Source organism: Podarcis erhardii (genome assembly GCF_964252035.2).
Source record: "Podarcis erhardii genome assembly, chromosome: 5".
Taxonomy (NCBI): Eukaryota; Metazoa; Chordata; class Lepidosauria; order Squamata; family Lacertidae; genus Podarcis; species Podarcis erhardii.
The window spans coordinates 35,135,846-35,154,988 of record NC_138509.1 but is presented as its reverse complement, the minus strand read 5'-3'; the positions used below and the strand labels follow the sequence as shown (position 1 = coordinate 35,154,988).

At 45.7% G+C, this 19,143-nt stretch overlaps 1 protein-coding gene across 1 annotated transcript in view; it reads right to left on the bottom strand.

Moving 5' to 3' along the window:
- PAPSS2 (3'-phosphoadenosine 5'-phosphosulfate synthase 2) overlaps positions 1 to 4,955 on the bottom strand; it is a 44,824-nt gene extending 39,869 nt beyond the window's left edge. The window contains exon 1 of the mRNA XM_081862018.1: positions 4,792 to 4,955. Within this exon, the coding sequence (XP_081718144.1) occupies positions 4,792 to 4,818 (27 nt within the window). The 5' untranslated portion in view covers positions 4,819 to 4,955. The remainder of the gene's footprint in view (positions 1 to 4,791) is intronic.
- Between the last annotated feature and the right edge of the window lie 14,188 nt (positions 4,956 to 19,143).

Below are 19,143 nucleotides of genomic sequence, written 5' to 3'. Positions count from 1 at the left end.
ATTTCTGAACACATTCAGGGACAACATTCAGGGCCACATTACTGTTTGGTGCTGTCCTTTGTTGTTGCTTCCCCCCCTGCCCCTAAACAATTTCAAATATTTTCCCATCACTGCTCACACAAAAGAAATTAGAGCAATAAAGAGTTACATCTTCTGTATTGTCACTTCAGTCCTGTGTACAATAAGATTTTTGAGAGAACCTTCAAACAGCCTAGGAAACACAAGTCAAGAGTGCCAATTTGTCAAACAATGAAGCTGAACGTTAAAAAGGAAGCAAATGAGATTAGAGAGCTTCCTAGGCTGCAGCAATCACAATATGAAGAAAACCATGATAATAGTGGAGGGAGGGAGGATCTTACAGTATTTCTACTCTCCTGTCATCTTATATCTCTTAGCTACTTCCTCCAGAATGCATTGCAGTTGAAGCAGAATATATGCTACCAGCCGAGTAACTCTGTTGAAATAATGTAAATAATACAGCGGGATCACCTAGCTACACGATATAAGACTATAATCTGGGCCCCAGCCTTGTCACTCTGACATCTCTGTACCCGAGCCCTGACAGCAGTTTCTGATTTATTAACATTCTTGAAAGAACCATATAACCCCAGCCCAGCCACAAGATTATATGCTCAGTATCTGGCAAGTCTCCTAACAGGCACAGAGGATGATGTTGTAACTGCTAAGCATTTCAGAACACTGGCTTTTCTCTTTGCAGTTTACACTGCTGGTGGTTTTCTTGCCTGAGCCACCTAGGTGTGTCTTGCTAATATCATTCCTTCTCCTGAAACAACCTCTGGCTTCCCGTACTTTGGGCCCCTCTTTCTCTCTGCTCTAGGAACACTGCATTCTGGACCATAATTACTACAAGGAAGGGACTTTCCAGCATTCTGTGCTCAATGAGGACATTTCCAGATACAGAAGTTGTGTCCTGCAATCTAACTCTACTGGCACCTTGGAAGAAATGGCAGACAAAGTAGTTAAGGTGGTCATTGTGGAACTTTGCTGTGCAAAATAACTCTATCTCCCTAGTGGGTTTTGTTAGGTTCCTCATCCCCACCCCCGGAGTACCCCTTTCTCCATGCTGCTTTTCAGTGTTTTGCTATAGCAATCAACTGCAGTAGCTGTAGCCTGGTTTTAGCTGATCTTTATCCTTAAATCCAACACAACTGATATTTATTGCTTGTAAGCATAGGTCATTGCAAATACAGTAAAATGCTAATTAGCACAGACCTAAAATGTGGATGGGGATGAGGGTGGCGCTGTGGGTTAAACCACAGAGCTTAGGACTTGCTGATCAGAAGGTCTGCAGTTCGAATCCCCGTGACGGGGTGAACTCCTGTTGCTCGGTCCCTGCTCCTGCCAACTGAGCAGTTCAAAAGCATGTCAAAGTGCAAGTAGATAAATAGGTACCGATCCGGTGGAAAGGTAAACGGCGTTTCCGTACGCTGCTCTGGTTCGCCAGAAGTGGCTTAGTCATGCTGGCCACATGACCCGGAAGCTGTACGCCAGCTCCCTTGGCCAGTAAAGCGAGATGAGCGCCACAACCCCAGAGTCATCCACAACTGGACCTAATGGTCAGGGGTACCTTTACCTTTAGGCTATGCATCAGAGAAACCTGAATGTAAGAAGCATGTGATAAGAAGCACTAGCCACATGGCAGAAGACTATAGGAAGCAATGACTTTGGTAAAGGAGGCATCTCATCAAACAGCTAAAATGTTCATCCTGACCAAAGACTAAATTCACTTGTGTTGGTTTTCTTAATAAAATAAAGAAAGGAAAGAAGGAAATTTGGTATTTGTTGCTTGCATTGGGTCAGTAATTGTGGGTTGCAAATAGTGCAATGTAATTTTATGGAATCTGTACCTTTTGCCGCATCCTAGTATCCAGTGAAATGAATCCAGAGTTATAAATGCTCTTAATTAAATAACCACACCTCTTTTTTAAAAAAAACAGTTGTATATCTACACAGAGTGACTTAACATATTGTTATCACTCATGTCTACTATGCTGATGGGCAGGGGACCACATAGGTTAAACTTTGGGTTCTGTGCAAAGAAAATGATGCTGGGTACTGAAAGGAAAGGTAAACCCTGTCAGGTAAATGTCTCAAATACATCCCCCACCATAGCTAAAGCCCTAATCAGTCATTCCCTAAGCATCTTGACACAATACATCAGTGCCCTGTCCACCCCCCGAATACTATGGCACCACAAAACAGACACTTCCAACATAGGCAGCTTTCACAAGTCATGCCAATAAAGTATTTGAATCTATAATTCAACACACATGTATGTTCCTATTAATGCCAGGCAGAATGTCGAAGTAAACCACTTTTAAATGGAACATATATTTCAGACAACATAGAATGTGTACATAAATTCCCATGGGTGTAGGAAATGCGAATAAATCAATATTAATCAAGCAGCCATTGTTAAAAACTTGTTATTTTAAAATGTTAATCTAGAAACTTTCAAGCAAGCATTGAACTGATTTAGGCTTCAAATCCAGAATCTATTTTCAAAGCTTTTGATGCATGGAAACAGACTTCTTTCCTCTGTCCATACGCAGAGTGTTTTTGCCCTGTCACTGAATAATCACAGTTGCCACAGTAGGCAAGCAAGAAGCATCATCAAAATTCCAGGACGCATTCCAACCAAGCAAAAGCACTTAGGGTGTGAAGCGGGACCACTATGAGGTGTGTGGCCTGAAGAGAGTTCCAGGGGCCAGATAGGGGGACCTTGGGGTCACTTGGGGGCCATGGGTGTGAGGCTCCCCATCCTTGGCATAAACCAGGGTTTCCCAAACTTGGGTCTTCAGCTGTTTTGGGACTACAACACCCATCATCCCTAGCTAGCAGGACCATTGGTCAGAGATGATGGGAATTGTAGTCCCAAAACAGCTGGAGACTCAAGTATGGGAAACCCTGGCATAAACAATCCATAACATACCACTCAATGAGACAGGGTGATTGAGAAGAGGCAGCAGCAGCAGCTGCGTTTCCATATAATTGCTCAGACTGTTCTTCTCTTGACAGGAAGGATCAGGCAAAGGATGGCTACCCCAGTGCCTCTCGCTGCTTGCACATCCTTGCTCCCTAGGCTGTGCAATGGAATGACTGGGCCCCAAAGAAGCCCCCGGATGAATGAGTGAGCGAGCAAAAAGAGGAAATGGCCACTGCTTCTAAGAAGACAAAGCACAATCTGCTCACTCTCTTACTTGCTCTCCACAGGTGGTGAAGCACAGCTGAAGGTCAGGGAAGGAGCCACCACCTGCCACTTGACCACCTGCGCTCTCCCTGTAGGCGGCACTGTTATGTGGACTGGGATGATAAAGAGGGTGGGTTAGTAGACAGAGGTGGCTGCTTGCAGTTCATGTCCAATCTCCTCTGCATGGTGCCAAGAGAGGAGAGCTTATGTTTTTCTTGAAGTTCCATTGTACATAACAGGACTTGCACACCATTCTCCTGAAACTGAAGCGGCTCACATTTTCAGTGTTCCCAAATGCTTAGCTTTGGAGCATACAGAACAGCAATTCCTCTGTGTCCCTTCCTGAATGCTTTCACCAGAGTGACCCTAGGACCCGATCCTCAGCAGCTGACTCACCTCTTTTCACTCTGTCTCCAATCAGCACAGAAGGTGAGAAGATTTCTTCTCAGTAGCTACAAAGCTCTCATTTCTTGCTGACCAGGCAGCTCTTAGTTGTTGGAGGCAGGGGCCCCACTAAAGAAATAATAGTCACAAGGTCTTTGACTTTCCCCCTGTAAACCTAGACCAGGACACCTGTGGTTACTTGGCCCTGAGACTTGCAGCCCAAACTCCTATACTAGGAAACAAAGCCCCACTAACAGTGCCAATTCTGAAGACGATGACTACTATGCCTTTAAAACACATTTGAAGAACACACACACACAGAGAGAGAGTTTATTAAGGAGTCCTGGGCACTGTAACTCCATGATGGGTAGACTACACTGCCCAGAAATCTTTGAGTGAAAGAATAATAGCATCGTAGAATTGTAGAGCTGGAAGGGACCCCAAGGGTCAGCCAGTCCAACCCCCTGCAATGCAGGAATCTCAGCTAAAGCATCCATGAATGTGCTTCAAAGGTGCTTTAAGGGTACCATGCGTCTGAACGCAGCCACGACTCTACAACAAAAACAGGATATTTGCCAAGACACGGGCATCATGACCTCAATGTCCTCTCACACTCACACACCAGCCTAGCGGACTCAAAAGTTTGCTCAGCATTCATGGCCATAACCATGGGGTTTGGGAAGACACCCCAACCATAGCTGTCAACTTTTCCCTTTTCTTGCGAGGAATCCTATTCGGAATAAGGGAATTTCCCTTAAAAAAAAGGGAAACGTTGACAGCTATGACCCCAACCCACCTCAGCCACAAAGTGCCAGTTTAACTCTTAGCCACAGGATGCTAACGCAACCTACCTCCTCCTCCTCTAAGGAGGGTCTCTCTGACCAAAATCACCTTTCTGGCGGCGCGCAAAGAGGACTAGTAAAGGGAGAGGACTTCCCCTGCCCCGCTGTGGTAGACCCGGGGGCTGCTGCGCGGACCAGGACGGCATCTTCCAGCTGCGCCCTGGCGCGACTGCCTCTGGCCCAGCGGAGAAGGGGGCTGCAGCAGAGAGAAAGAAGAGCGCGAGCGCAGGGTGGCGGGGCAGATGCTTAAAAAACAAAAAAAGGCGCCTCCCGCAGGGCGCCGGCACTATGCCGCTGCTGCTGCTGCTGCTGCTGCTGCTACTGCCGCGAGAGAACTGCTGAGGCAGCACCTACCATCCTTTGCTTCTTGGTGTCGGACATGTCGCCGGCTTCGCGGCTCCCTCGGCTCCTGGCAGCAGTGACGGGGTGGGGTGGCGGGCAGGAAGGCAAGCGGCTGGCTCCCGCGGGCTGCTGAGAAGCTGCGAGGGGAAGGGAGTAGGTATAAAAGCGGCCGAGGAGACACGTAGCACTTCCCCGGACCGCCTTTCCAGCCCACGGCTCACACCCCGCGCCCTCCTCTGGCTCCTCCCCTCGCTGCTTGCTCTGCTCCCGGCTGCCACAGGCGGGAAGATTGCGGGGTTTTTCCCCCTTCCCTGTGAGGGGAAAGGGCTCCGCGAGAGGATATTCACAGGAGAACTGTTCTCCTCTCGTGCCTGCGTCCTCCCCCCCCCCCCGCGCCAGTTAGGACCCGCGCTTTTTTATTGTTTAAATCGCCTCAGACGGCGCTCGCTTAACAAAAACGTGTGTTCTTGCTCGGATAGGGGACACCGTCTCACCCACGCGTTTCCCTGGCTATAGGTTTGCAGGCTGGTGCTGGACGGAGGCGAGGTCCAACCCTCGCCAAGAATCTCACCTTTGTGCAACGAACAAAAGCAACAACAACCCCGGGCTTTCCCTCGCCTTAAACGCTGCTTTAGGGAAGCCTGAGAGGAAAAAAAGCAAAGTACTGTATGTCAAAGGACACTCTGGGTGATTCTGGGCTGGGAAAGTGGCTGCCTATTTTGTTTTTCTATATAAGCCCTGCTTCCCAGCCCAAAGCAGCTTGCAGTGACACAGCCACGCAGGCAAGTAAAGGCGCGATATATTAGGGATACTTGGAGGTGTTTATAGCACTTCCTTCTGGTCCTCGGCAGTTGTTATCATAGCCTATTACAGCCAGACACATCCTCAGCACACCTTTAAAGCACTCTGATGACACAACAGTCATGGAGAATCAGCGGTTTGTCAAAGGCTGCTGACCTTAGAGAACTACAGTTCCCAGCACCCACGGAAACTACATTTCCCAGGATTCTCTGTGGCTGCTAAAGTGGCATAAGAGTGCTTCACATGTGTTCTAGAAAGAAGAAGATGTAAGGTGGAGACATGGGCCGATGGATCATAGTAAGAATAACGACCCAACGGTGTGTTTCAACCCTACAGGCAGGGCGTGAGGTGGCAGTGCTACCAACACATTTAAAAGACACACACACAGCTTTCAGGCACAAAGGCAACACCGTGGCAGCTTCAGGCAGTAGTGCCATGAAAAGTCCTCTCCTCCATAAAGGTAAAGGTGACCCCTGACCAGGTCCAGTCGTGACCGACTCTGGGGTTGCGGCGCTCATCTCGCTTTATTGGCCGAGGGAGCCGGCTTACAGCTTCTGGGTCATGTGGCCAGCATGACTAAGCCGCTTCTGGCAAACCAGAGCAGCGCACGGAAACGCCATTTACCTTCCCACCGGAGCGATACCTATTTATCTACTTGCACTTTGACGTGCTTTCGAACTGCTAGGTTGGCAGGAGCAGGGACCGAGCAACGGGAGCTCACCCCATCACGGGGATTCGAACTGCTGCCCTTCTGATTGGCAAGTCCTAGGCTCTGTGGTTTAACCCACAGCGCCACTTACCTTAATTCTTCTGTCCTTCCTCGCCTCCGCTTCAAGCCAACTGCATCCCTGTATTTTCTTTCACTCCAGCTGCAAAGAAGCAGCAGTGCTAGGAGAAGCTCACACACTTGAGACAATTTCCACAGGGGCTGCTCTTGTTAGCCTGCTGCTACATAAACAACAGGAAGCTTAAAGACGAGCAAATTTTATTATGGCATAAGATTTTGTGGACTGGAGCCCACATCATCTGACAAGGCCATTATATATAATACAGTACAGAAAGGGCAGGGATTCATTGTTGTTTTTCAGGAATCCCTAGTATCAAGAGTAGAAAGCCAACAGCGCAAGATGCACAGCCTACCTTGGTCCTAAATTGTTAAGTATTGCCTTGGGGAGACTGGGAATGTGACACTGAAAAAACTGAGTAGCTGTGTGTGCCATGGAGGTCCAGATGTGTGAGAACTTCAAATGTTATAATAATAATTTATTATTTATACCCTGCCCGTCTGGCAGGGTTTCCCCATGTTGGCCCCAAAGAGCTGCTGCTGATACATTTAGGTGGTCATTCTTCATTTACTGCAGTGAGAAAGGCAATTTAATTGGAAAATAAATTTATGACTCCTGTTCTTTCTTCTTGTCATGTGTGTAAATAGTCAGGGCCAGCCCAAGACATTTTGGCACCTGAAGCAAACCACAAAAGGGTGCTCCTTTCCCCGTCAGGGAAGAATGGGAGAGTAAAGGTCTACATTGGGAACAGAGGGAGGAGAGATAAAGCTCTACATCAGGATCTGCTGCCCCTGTGGATCCTGCCACCTGAGTCAGTCATCTCACCTGGCCTCCTTGGTGGGCCAGCCCTGTAAATAGCATTACAGTGGGAAGGTAAACCTGGCATACATATTGTGGTTCATTGCACTAAAATAAACCCTTTGTACAGAACAAGCAATTGCTCTGTCACACATTTTAAGTGATATAGAAGGAGAACATGCTATACTCTATAAGCAGTTGATTTCATAGATAAGAAAATGTAAAACCAAGCCATAAAACGTGAATAGCTAATCCACAGAAAGGTACTTATGGTGAGATAAAATTTCCATTATGTCACACACACGAGTTTGAACCAACAACATGCTTAGAGTCTCTGTACTCATTTGGAATGTAATCCATTGAGATGTGTTTGTTTGTTTGTTTGTGGCTCCAAGAGTTAAAACTGGGCTGGAAGATCCAGCAAAAGCTTTGTCACAAAGGAAATTGAAGTAAAGTGTTAGAATACTATATAACTGATGTAACTCCAGGTAGGTACAGATAAGCAGAGAGCCTTTTTTCAAAAGCAGCACTCTTCTCACTCCCTTCCTCAAAGAACTGCAATCTGTACACAATATTTCCTGGATAACATTTTAAACTGTTGGTCACTTTTGCTAACAAATATCTAAATAGAGTGAATATGTTGGCCTGAGATATTTCTTCTTGAACAAATAAAAACTGCCCCTCTAGCAATACAACACAGCTCCCTTCTTGTAATAATGAGGATTAGTACAGATTAGTATACATTTACTACATTTATTATTCTATGCTTCTGTTGTTTCAGAGGATTTACTTACACACTGTGAATTCTCTCAGGGTTGCTTTTTGTCCTACAGCTGGTGAAAAATAATATCTCATGAGCACATATTCTCATACTTGTGACAATGAGCTTCCCTAAGACAAGAAACATTATTCAAGCTTATTCAGGTATTAGTAAAATTAAGATGGCTGGCTGGGAAACTGGGAAAAGTGGGAGTGTGTGTTACTTCCCTGCACACATATCCCAGGTCTTCTAGCAGTTCATAAGTTGTTAAAAAATAAAAATAAAGTGCCCACTGATAAGAGCAAGGGAAGGGGCTTGGCCTTTTGCTTTTTTTGTTTCCATACACTGGCCCATTGACCAATGTAGTTGCTGACTGTTATTCCTAAATATGGTTTGTTCTCTTAGAACAATAAATTGCAAAACCTGAAAAATGCATACTGAACACTCATATGTAATGCAGCGAAACTGGTTTAAAAACAACGGTCCAGTTTGCATGTGAAGCCGAGCTAAACTATGGTTAAGCAAGAACACAAGGGTGTGAAAGTACAGGCTGTGACCATTTTGCGGGTATTCAATTGACGTGGGTCATTTTGGACCCAGAAGAGGGCAAAACGGTTGAAACGGCAGCTAATAAATACCAGTTATCACCAGGGAACATAATCCAACAAAAACAAACTCACACCTCAAATAAGTCAAAGGTCTGCATGAAGAGGAAAACTCAAACTGATGTTTGTTCCGACTGAGCACTTAAGAGCAGTTTTCCCCAGGATTGGGAGGAAGCAGTGGGTCAAGAGGAAGTGTGGATAAACCCCCAGTGAGTGCACAGTAAATGGGAGTGTGAACACAGTCTCCACAAAATGAAACCAGAGATCCATCTCACTGTCTGGAGAGGGAGGTTCCAGGTTTTTATTGGAAGCGATTCAGCCTCCCCAAGGATGGAAGTGAGTGCTACCCATGGAAATCAGTGGAGAACACCAACATCTTAGTAGTGGCTGGGCAGCAGCATGCCTACTGTCATGCAAAAGTATCAGCAGAGATCGGATTTACTACTCTATTGTCATATTCCATGAGAAAAAAACATTTTGAAATAATCCTGCCAATGAAACGCCAGTGTAAATATAATATATTATTCCCATATTGCTGTTTTGGAGGTTGAGAGAGAGCAAGAGAGAGGTTCACAACAGCCATGCAATGGAGCCAATATCAATACTCCAGGTTACAGGTCAAATGCTTGTGAAGTTTGTCCTTGCATAATAGGTTTTAGGAAAAAATAACAGGAGCTTTTTTAAAAACAAACAAATGTGTATTAAGTTAAGCATGTAAAATACCCTCCTGTTTTGATGAGGTGTTGAAATACCCTTGTGTCTGCCCAAAGGAAACAGAGTACTGCACTCATCTTTAAAGAGGTTTGTTTTCCCCCCCTAATCTGAGGCTGAACATCCATAGTAACTCATGGGATTTTAACTTTTGCTGGGCTGGTTGCTACTCATGCTAGATTCGTTGCTTGCCCAGCCAGTAGGGATTGCAGCTAGAAAAGCGGGGATATTGCTTAAGAGGTTGCAAGGCTCCAGAATCCTGTGGATGGAAGGAATCAAGGAAACCAGTCGAAGTGCCTGAGGCTGCTTTTAATGGGAGACTACGGTAACTGGAGGGGAGCGACAGGCCTAACACACACACACACACACACACACACACACCCCATTTGTTGCAGTGCTTCCCAGGTTTGAACAGGTTGGCAGGAAAAATAGTACAGTTTGCTCCTGAAATACTGTAAGCTGGCAGGGGCAGGATGAATTTTACAGCCTGAGGACCACATATCAGAGGCGGGTAGGGCCTGAAGCAAAAGTGGATGGAGCAATTAAAGTACAGTTTACCTACACACAGTCCAGAAGATGGGAAACTGCAAGCCTCAGCTCTGCCTCCTGAACTTGCAAAAGGAGCACAGACGATTGGGCAGGCTGTTGAGGAGGATGAAGAACTCTTAAGCCACATGTGTTGGATCCAACCTTAAGGTGGGGTGTGCTAGCCCTGCTGGACAAAGTGGGGCAGCAAAGGGAGGGGATTGCATGGACAGATGGAGTCCCCCCAGCCCCAGGCGACTCCCGAGTGGAATAGCAACTCAAGACAACATGCTACGGGATTAAAATTGGCCACAACTTTGTTAAAGTTTCAGATGTAGGGAGACCTTGGCTTAGGCACTGAGTGTTTATCCCTCCCAGTCCCTGGCCGGGGATCTGGGGAACATCAGGGTTATCCAGAATGTGTGGGGATTGGGCTGGCTCTGGAGAACATATGTTCAAGCAGAGAGCCCGCCCCCCGTTTCGCCGCCATTGCAGGGAAGAGCAATGACATCCAATTGGCCTATGGCCAATGCCTCCCCTCAAAACAACCCCTTTAACAGGGAACCCTGGGATCGCTGCTTCAGGGGGAGCGTGGGCCACTGCTTCACCCCCCCCAATAAGGGAAGATAGAGTAAAGGATTCTGCCCAATGCCTGAAACCGCCAAAGTTGTGACATTTTGCTATAAGGAAGGCAAAACCTGCCAATGCAGGAAAATTCCTTTCCGGCCCTTCAACAGCGACCATGATGTAGCAGCGCCCTCGTACCTGTGGAGAAGAGATTAACCTGCAAAGGAAGGCTTAACTGAGGGAGAGCAGGGTGGGAGAAGCTCTGGAGCCAACTGACAATTCCCAGGTAAGACCCACCCTCTATTGTGTGAGTATGGCGGTCCCTCCTCCTACCTGGCCAGGTCCCCTGGCAACGCCTCCCCAGGTGGGATTGGGTAACTGCTTGAGGTAGGTGGAGACCTCCAGATTTCCAACCTGGGAAGGGCGAAGCCAGGCTATATGGCTGGGAGCCACATAGGATCCGGGGGGCTGCACGCGACCACGCAAAAGGTGCCCCCCATTTGATGTGGGGAGCGGTCATTCCTGTCTTAGAATCTGTCGGGCTGGTAATGATGTTTGGAGAGCGCTGCAGGGTCAGGGAGAGGTGTAGCATTTGGCAATGTGCCACAATTGTTAATTAGAATTTACATTTTTTTAAAGGTTGCAGTCGTGTCCACAAGCTGCTTAACACCAACCAATCTAAGCGAGTGTTAGTTAGGCAGCTCAAATGTTTGCTTAATGGTACCCATGTTCTCCAACACTGAATCAATTTCAGTAGCTTACTCTGAGGCTATGGGAAGAACTGGGGCAAAAGTTGCTATGAAGCCCCAGGCAGCATAATAATTCTTCTGAACAAGTAAGAATGCCTGTGCAAAGGCTTGCACAAATATCTTGCATGACCTGGAAGATGTCAGGTGGTAACGACCTCATCAAACACAGGTTTATGATATACCGCACATTTGTAGGGAGAGATTTCTCACGCAATGCTTTCATCACTGTTAGTTGCACTCCTCTTGTATGTAGACAGGATTATGTTGTTGTGGCACAAAGGGGAGCCTGAAAAATGTAACCTTTAGTGTGAGTTTTGTTACCTCGCTCACATCAACTGCCATTTATCACCAATATTTTAAAATGATACTAGTTTGCCCCTTACAAAGCTACAGTTTCAGCACCTTTGAAGAACTACAGTTCCCAATATTCTTTTTTTTTTTTAAGTATGTGTTTTAAATGTGCTGCAATGTGCACAGATACATCCTCCTAAAAGCTTAAGAATTATGTTTTTGGCATTTATGGAAACATACATACGTTGTGATGTCAGAAATTTGTTGACATTTATTGCTCTTTTTTAATATTTCAAAAATCCCAAAGGGAAATGTTCAGAAACTGTTATATTTGTTGGCAAGTCTGCTGTAGTAGAGAATGATCTGCTGATCCCAAACACTCTCCCAGCTAAACTAACCAGGGTAACACCCAGCATCACCACATTGTATTTTGCCAATATTCAGATTTGTTTATTCACCCACATCTAGCCCCTTAATATCCCTCCCGAAGCAAAGATCCACAGTGGAGAAAATGACTCCAGGTCAACTGAAAATGAAAAATAGACCTTCAGCCTTCAGATGATCTCATCCAGCCCCTTCTTACAATGTTAAATGGGACCATTTACCCGTCCTGGAGAAGTACTTCATAGTGGCTGGCCTTTGCCTTTGTTTACTTCTTACAGGGAAAGCGCAAGACTTGTTCAAGGGAAACACTTCAATGGAGTATAGGTAAGAACAGTTCCCAAGTTCTTGTGTGTCCTGGAGCTCCTTTGGGCTTCAGCTGTGCTGTTTCAGCACATTCAGCCACCCCAACAGCAATAAGGACTGGCCAGGTAGACCTTAAGCGGGTCCTACGTGAATTCTGGAATGTAGTTCAGTAAACATTTAGGATGATGACACAACATAATCAATGGAGTAGTCAATACCAGCCAAATATATTAACAGAGATAACCATCAGCTGTGGCTTAACTCCACTGCTTTGGTTCCACACCCCTTCATCCAGTCTTTGGCTCTGAAACAGGAGTAGCCAACACCCTCCAGATGTTATTGGACTACAATAATCAATGTTTTATATTTGCTGTTAGCCGCCCTGAGCCACCCTGAGCCCAATTTTTAATCTGGGAAGGGCGGGGTATAAATAAAGTACTATTATTATTATTATTATTATTATTATTATTATTATTATTATTCCACATCAGCTGTGGGAAAGGGCAGTAGATCAATGGCAGAAGGTCTCAGGTTTAATCAGCAGCAACTGAAGGCAGGGCTGGGAATGCCACTTTCTGAAATCCCAGAAAGCTGCTGCCAGTCAGTGTCGGCTCAGTATAATGTCACTTCCTATGTTGCTCTGCAGCACAACACTGGCTACCCCTGCCCTAAAACTTTAGATTCTAAACTAGCCTTCCTTAACCTGGTGCCCTTTTAGATGTTTCACATTACAATTCTCATTGATGCCAGCCAGAATGGCCAATGAGTGATATTTGTCATTCACTAAAATACCTGGAGGGCACCAAGTTGGAGAATGAAGGATGAATGGGGATGGAGAGAATTCCCAGAGACATAGTGTGAAAAGGGATACGCAATTCTGCCCCCCCCACCCCAAAAGAGAGTCAAAGTGGATTATGCAGGTCTGAAAGACCAGGCCTACATACATCAAATGTAATCGCTGTCTTGGGCCAATGGTTTTGTGAAACTATCATCGTATTCTGGGTGTAACATTTTGTACGGCACTCAAAATCTGTCTTTGTGCTTTTGAGGAATCTTATCTGGAAATGACCCAGTGATTAATTTAAAAGTACATCCACACCATTTCAAGATATGGCGTCCTAGCATATGTTTGTTCTAGCTTTGCTTGAAAAATGTATGAGGCTTTCTGTTGCTCAAATTATAATAAAATGTTGTGGTTACACAGTGCTGGTAAATTACATTTCATTGCCATCTTTAACCTCTCTCTTTCTCTGTGCTCTAGATGAATCATGTTAAGCAGAAGTGGAACAAAAAGAAATATTATTCACACAGCGCATGCTGAAGAAAAAATATCTAGAATTTATCTGGTTAGCCTTCAATATAAACATACTAACTAGGGAGAAAGCCCTTTTCAACACAATATGACTTGCTGCCGTGTGAACATTGCATAGGATTGCAAAGTTAATACAACTTTTGGCTTTAATTTTGCATCAATGTTAATGTTTTCCCCTAGTTAACCAAGCTAAGAAAACAGCAAGCTTTCACACAGCTAAGATGTTTGGCAAGAAGTTCTCTGAATAGAGAGGGGCGGAAAAGCAGTACAAAAGTTCTATGAATGTGTGTCTGTTATGCAACAAGCCCTGTGCAACTCCTCTTTTGGATCGTGGCAGTTATTTTGACTCTGCTAATCTTGGCAAGTATTGGGTGTGTTCATAAAGTATGCTTGAGTTCTTCGGGGTGGGGGGGATCTTCACCTAGAAGCACTCAAAACCAGCAAGGTAATTTGAAGGGATTCAGTTAAACAGAATGGAGGGAGCACAGTTTCAGATAATTCCCATTATCCCCTTTTCGTAGTTGCCTTTAAGCTAGTTATCTAACATCACACAAAGTTCACAGCCTGATCAAGGTACATTTTCTGCAGGTAGTTATTTGCTCACAGTTTTGTTTTTTTGTCAGGACTCTGAACAGAGTTGTGTAAATGGCTGATTCAGCTATTTGCCACTCACATCTAAACTCAGGCTATGTACATACCAGCAGCTCAAAAAGCAGTGAGGTTATTCCTGCCACTACCCCCCCCCCCCGCCACCCCAGCGTTTCAAGTCACTTTTTATGTTGCTCTTCACACTAGAGAGGAGGCATGGATGTCTTCACCTGGTGCCCATTACCTGATTCGTTCCCCAGTGCCAAATTCCAATTCATCAAAGCTGTCATCTGCATGCGCTGTCAAAATGTACACACCAGTTTAACCATGACTTCCGTTTGCTAATTGGATGGAAGATGGTAAGAGCGAAAGAGCAACAGATGGGGCCATTTCTCAAGAAACTACACAACACCTTTGCATTGCGGCTAATGTCTTCTTCAAAACAGCAGAGGTGGGAGCGCTCTGGAGCCAGAGTAAGCGGTAACATATACACAGCCTCAGAATAAATCCTTTTGCCAAAGGATTAAAAAGGCAGGGGCATTACTGTGTAGAGGTCCCAAGCAGCTGAAAAATGATCTAGTTGAGAACATTTTGCTTCCTTCTTGCCTTCACATTGACCTCAAGCAACAAAGAGGAATGCATTTGAAGCTTTTGCTAACACAAAGATGTGTTGGATTTCAAACAAATGCGAAACTAATCTTGCCTCTGGCAAGTGTTCAGAAATGGGAATTACTAGTTTCCCAACAGCTGTGTTAGTCTTCAAATTAATTATTACTAAGCAGACCGATCCTGTGCACATTTACTCAGAAGTAGACCCTGAGGTGTTCCACTTCCTCCCACATAAAAGTACGCACAATTAATTAAGGAGTATCCCACCTCATGCAGTTTTATTGGTTGCAGGTTGATTACACAACACCAGTAACAAACAAACAAGGCCCCCCCCAAAAAAAACTAAAATGCAACAGCAACGTTAATTTTATGCACTGATGAGTTGAAGCAATGTGTCTTGCTACTGTAATGTGAGTGTTTTCTTTATAGGCTTACTGGAAAAGGTGTGTTTTCATGAGGAATCTAAAAGAAAAGAGGGGGGAGAGGTAACTTCAATGTGTGGGGTATTCCTGGACAGGGCAAGGCAAAACTGGCTGAAAGGGAGAATGAACTAAATAACACAAGGGAGGAGTCCAAGAGACAAAGTGAAGGCCATGGGCAGTTTATCACCGAAAATTATGACACAGTGCTTTTGGGGGGGGGGGGTTACTCAAGGGTACGCAGTACCAGCACCTTTAAAAATAATAAAATCATCAGATGACAGTAAGACTGGAGGAGGAGACTGTAATGCAAGAAGGAACTAATGTGATTTAGAAATGGTTTTTGTGTGGAACAAGTTCTGGGTGACACCATCAGGGAAAGGAAGCTAAGAAGACATGAATCATTTTAGTTTTGCAAATAGTTTGGTAAAAGGTAAAGGTAAAGGGACCCCTGACCATTAGGTCCAGTCGTGACAGACTCTGGGGTTGCAGTGTTCATCTTGCTTTATTGGCTGAGGCAGCCGGCGTACAGCTTCCAGGTCATGTGGCCAGCATGACTAAGCTGCTTCTGGCAAACCAGAGCAGCGCATGGAAACGCTGTTTACCTTCCCGCCAAAGCAGTACCTATTTATCTACTTGCACTTTGATGTGCTTTCAAACTGCTAGATGGGCAGGAGCTGGGACTGAACAACGGGAGCTCACCCCGTCACGGGGATTCGAACCACCAACCTTCTGACCGGCAAGTCCTAGGCTCTGTGGTTTAACCCACAGCGCCACCCGCGTAGGAGCGCACTAAAAAAGCACCCCCCTTCTAATCCAGTATCTGAGGCTCAGCTAAGATGAAATTGTTTTTAGAACATAGACCCAAAATACTTTGTGAAGGGACATTTTTAAACGGGAGCCTCCTGAACTCATTATTAGTAGATGCATGCGGATAAGCGGAACGTAGAGCTCTACAGTGCCATAGTGGTACAAGCTGTGAAGTGGAGCCACTCTCTTGACACCAGAGCCACCTCTGCTACTTTCTTGCATGGGAGTAGAACTGGGCTATGTGAATACTGGATTGGCATTCACATAGCCGTTCTCCGACTACTGACCCATCTCTATCCTGGTCAGGTCAGCCACAACAATGCCAGCGTTGGGAGACTGGTTCTTCCACGCTATATTACCTGGGAAACTACAGCTAAGTGTGTACACACTTGATTCCAGTGGGGCTGTTCAGAACAAACAGCCTTTGCAGAGCGTTAGATTTTTTTTTGTGTGTGTGTGAGAGTAAACAGGCCAAAAGTTGACAAAGGGAGTTTTCAGTGCAGCGGGGGATCACCGCCTTAAAGGAACAAGCTGGAGGTGTAAACCTTTGCCCCACTACAAGCCAGAAACTCACATAGGGAACTCATTATCTGAGGTCCAGCGCCGAGGGCCTTCTGGCGGTTCCCTCATTGCGAGAAGCAAAGCTACAGGGAACCAGGCAGAGGGCCTTCTCGGTAGTGGCGCCCGCCCTGTGGAACGTCCTTCCAGCAGATGTCAAAGCGATAAACAACTACCTGACATTCAGAAGACATCTTAAGGCAGCCCTGTTCAGGGAAGTTTTTAACGTGTGATTTTACTGTATTTTTTGTTTCTATGGAAGCCGCCCAGAGTGTCTGGGGAGGCCCAGCCAGATGGGCGGGGTATAAATAAATAATCATCATCATCATCATCATCATCATTCGAAAATATGCCTTTTATGCATTAGTCTAAAGTGAACAGTTAAGAGAAGACAAATCTTCCATTCATGTAGAAGTCACTCTAATTATGCAATTATACACTGCATACGCAACATACGTCGCACTAGTAACTGGTAGAAGTGCTGGATCAGGCACAATGCCTGTCACACTGGAACAACACCATGGTAACAGCTACCATTGGTAGATGACAATGCCTTTAAAAGAACAACTTGTCTGCATGCACCCATGTCCTACAACCTTGGATCCCCAGATGTTGTTGAAGTATGACCACCCTCAGCCACCATGACCAATGGTCTGAGATGACAGGAGTCCAAAAGCACCCTAAGGTTGGGGAAGGCTGCCCAAGAACTTGTTAGGTTTCAACCCTTTCCACTGGATTTTCTCTCAGGGTTGGAGAACCTCAGGCACAAGAGCTGAAAGGTCCTTCAGGTCCTTCTACCTAGGCCTCAGAACTGTCTCCTGAACGCAACCATCAGTGCTTTCGTCTGACTAAAATGTGTCCTTGAGCTCTAATAATACCTCTGAGGGAAGTGTGAATTTGTGTAGCAATTAGGCCACTGCAGGGAGGTAAGATTAGCATATCTCGCTCCACCTGCTTTTGCTCCTGGCCCTGCCCAACACTGGCCTGCGACCTTCAGAAGGTTTTAAAGAATTGTAGAGTTGGAACGGTCATCAGGCTCAACCCCCTACAATTTAGGAATCTTTGGCCCAGCATGGGGCTCGTACCCTTGACCGTGACTCTCATGCTCTACCAGCTGAGAATGCAGCCCTTGGGCTGAAAATGCCCCTCAGCTCTGCTCTAGAAGTTACAGTTTGGAGGGTGTGTGTGTGTGTTGCAATCTGACTTCAGTGTGCATGCAAATAAATGCATACGTGAGTGTCATGCCCTTCTACCTCATCCCCTCAATAAATGACTGTATACACAGAATAAATGTTTATGGGTGTGCGTGACCTGCATCTGTTATATAGGAAGAACAGCTGAAACGATTGTGATATTGTGCTTTCCTGTTTCTTTTTAATAAAGCAAACAGCTATAGTCAGATTACTGTCAAGCAGGTGAAAGAGAATCTCCAACTATATGGAAGGGAATGGTCTAGCATTGGAGTGGCGAGAAGAGAAGCAATACACACACACACACACACAAACATGTATGTGTCTCTATTCTCATCTGTGACATATAACAAGGATAAGAAGCTGCCCGCTGCAAGCTATACTTCCTGTGATGCATTTTGAGTGATTTTAGCACCATTCAGCTGCTAAACAAGAGTCAGGAATTGGAGAGGAGGACTGCTGAAAGAATTACTCAATATTTACAGGGAAACATAAGTTGCCAAGTCATCATGAGTTACTGGCACGCACATTTGAGCCCAATCATTAGGAAAGCTCTGTCCTTATGTGACTACAAAAAATGAAATCATCATACTATTAGTTCTGCATGAACTACTTTCCAAGCACCTGTGATGTTGAAATTCACAGCCAGTTGTTCAGATGATGGGGGGCATGGGGTGCTAGGAGTGGAGTAGTACTTCTGGTAGTGGACATGATGTGCTCTTTCTGGGGTAGTTTGTCCCCCCTCAGTCCCAACTCTGCACTCAGCTCTCACCTGTGGCTCCTAGAAGCTGTTAGCATAGGACAGTAGCCACACCCTGGGAAGAGATTCACCTGGCCGGCTAAACCAGGTGAGGATAGCCAGTGGGTCTCAAACCCTCAGTGAGTCTGGGACTTCCCCTGCATCTGAAGACAGTCTCCAACAGGTTGAGCGGACAAGACCAATAGTGGGTCCACTGGTCAGGAAGATGATTGCTGTATTGTAGAGGGGAGTCAGTGGCAGATGGGGTTCAACCACCTCTGAAGGTAGCTAGGAGAAGGAAAACTCTGATCCTAAACCTCCGCTGCCTAGCGGGATATCTGTGGGAGAAGAAATGGCTAAGGAGTAAACCCTACACAAATCTAGAGTCCCTAAGATGGTTGGATGGCGCCTTGAATGCTTCCTTCCAGCAACTCCTGTAGCCAAGCTGGTTCCCAACACATTGCTCTGCTTTCCTTTGGGCCACATCAGTGAGGCCAAGAGGTGGGGTCTTGTCATCTGGACAGCCCAGGACCTCCATACACACTGCCCAGGCTTGCATCCTGGAGAGATCACTTCAGTGCTGCTAATGCAACCACTTTGACTTCACCCCTGGAGGCACACTCCATTGTCTATTGAGACAGACAGAAACCAATCCCAAATGCTCAGATGATGATAAGAAACGTGACTTCCCGCAATGATTTATATGCATAAGTATACTATACCATTCACAGAAGACTGTCATATGGAAGAGATACTATCGCCCTCTTCTCTCTTTTGTTGTTATTGCTGGTAAAAACATTGTGTATATAGGTATTAGGGGAACTCTACTCCAAGAAGATGGGAGTAAGATCAATTCAAAG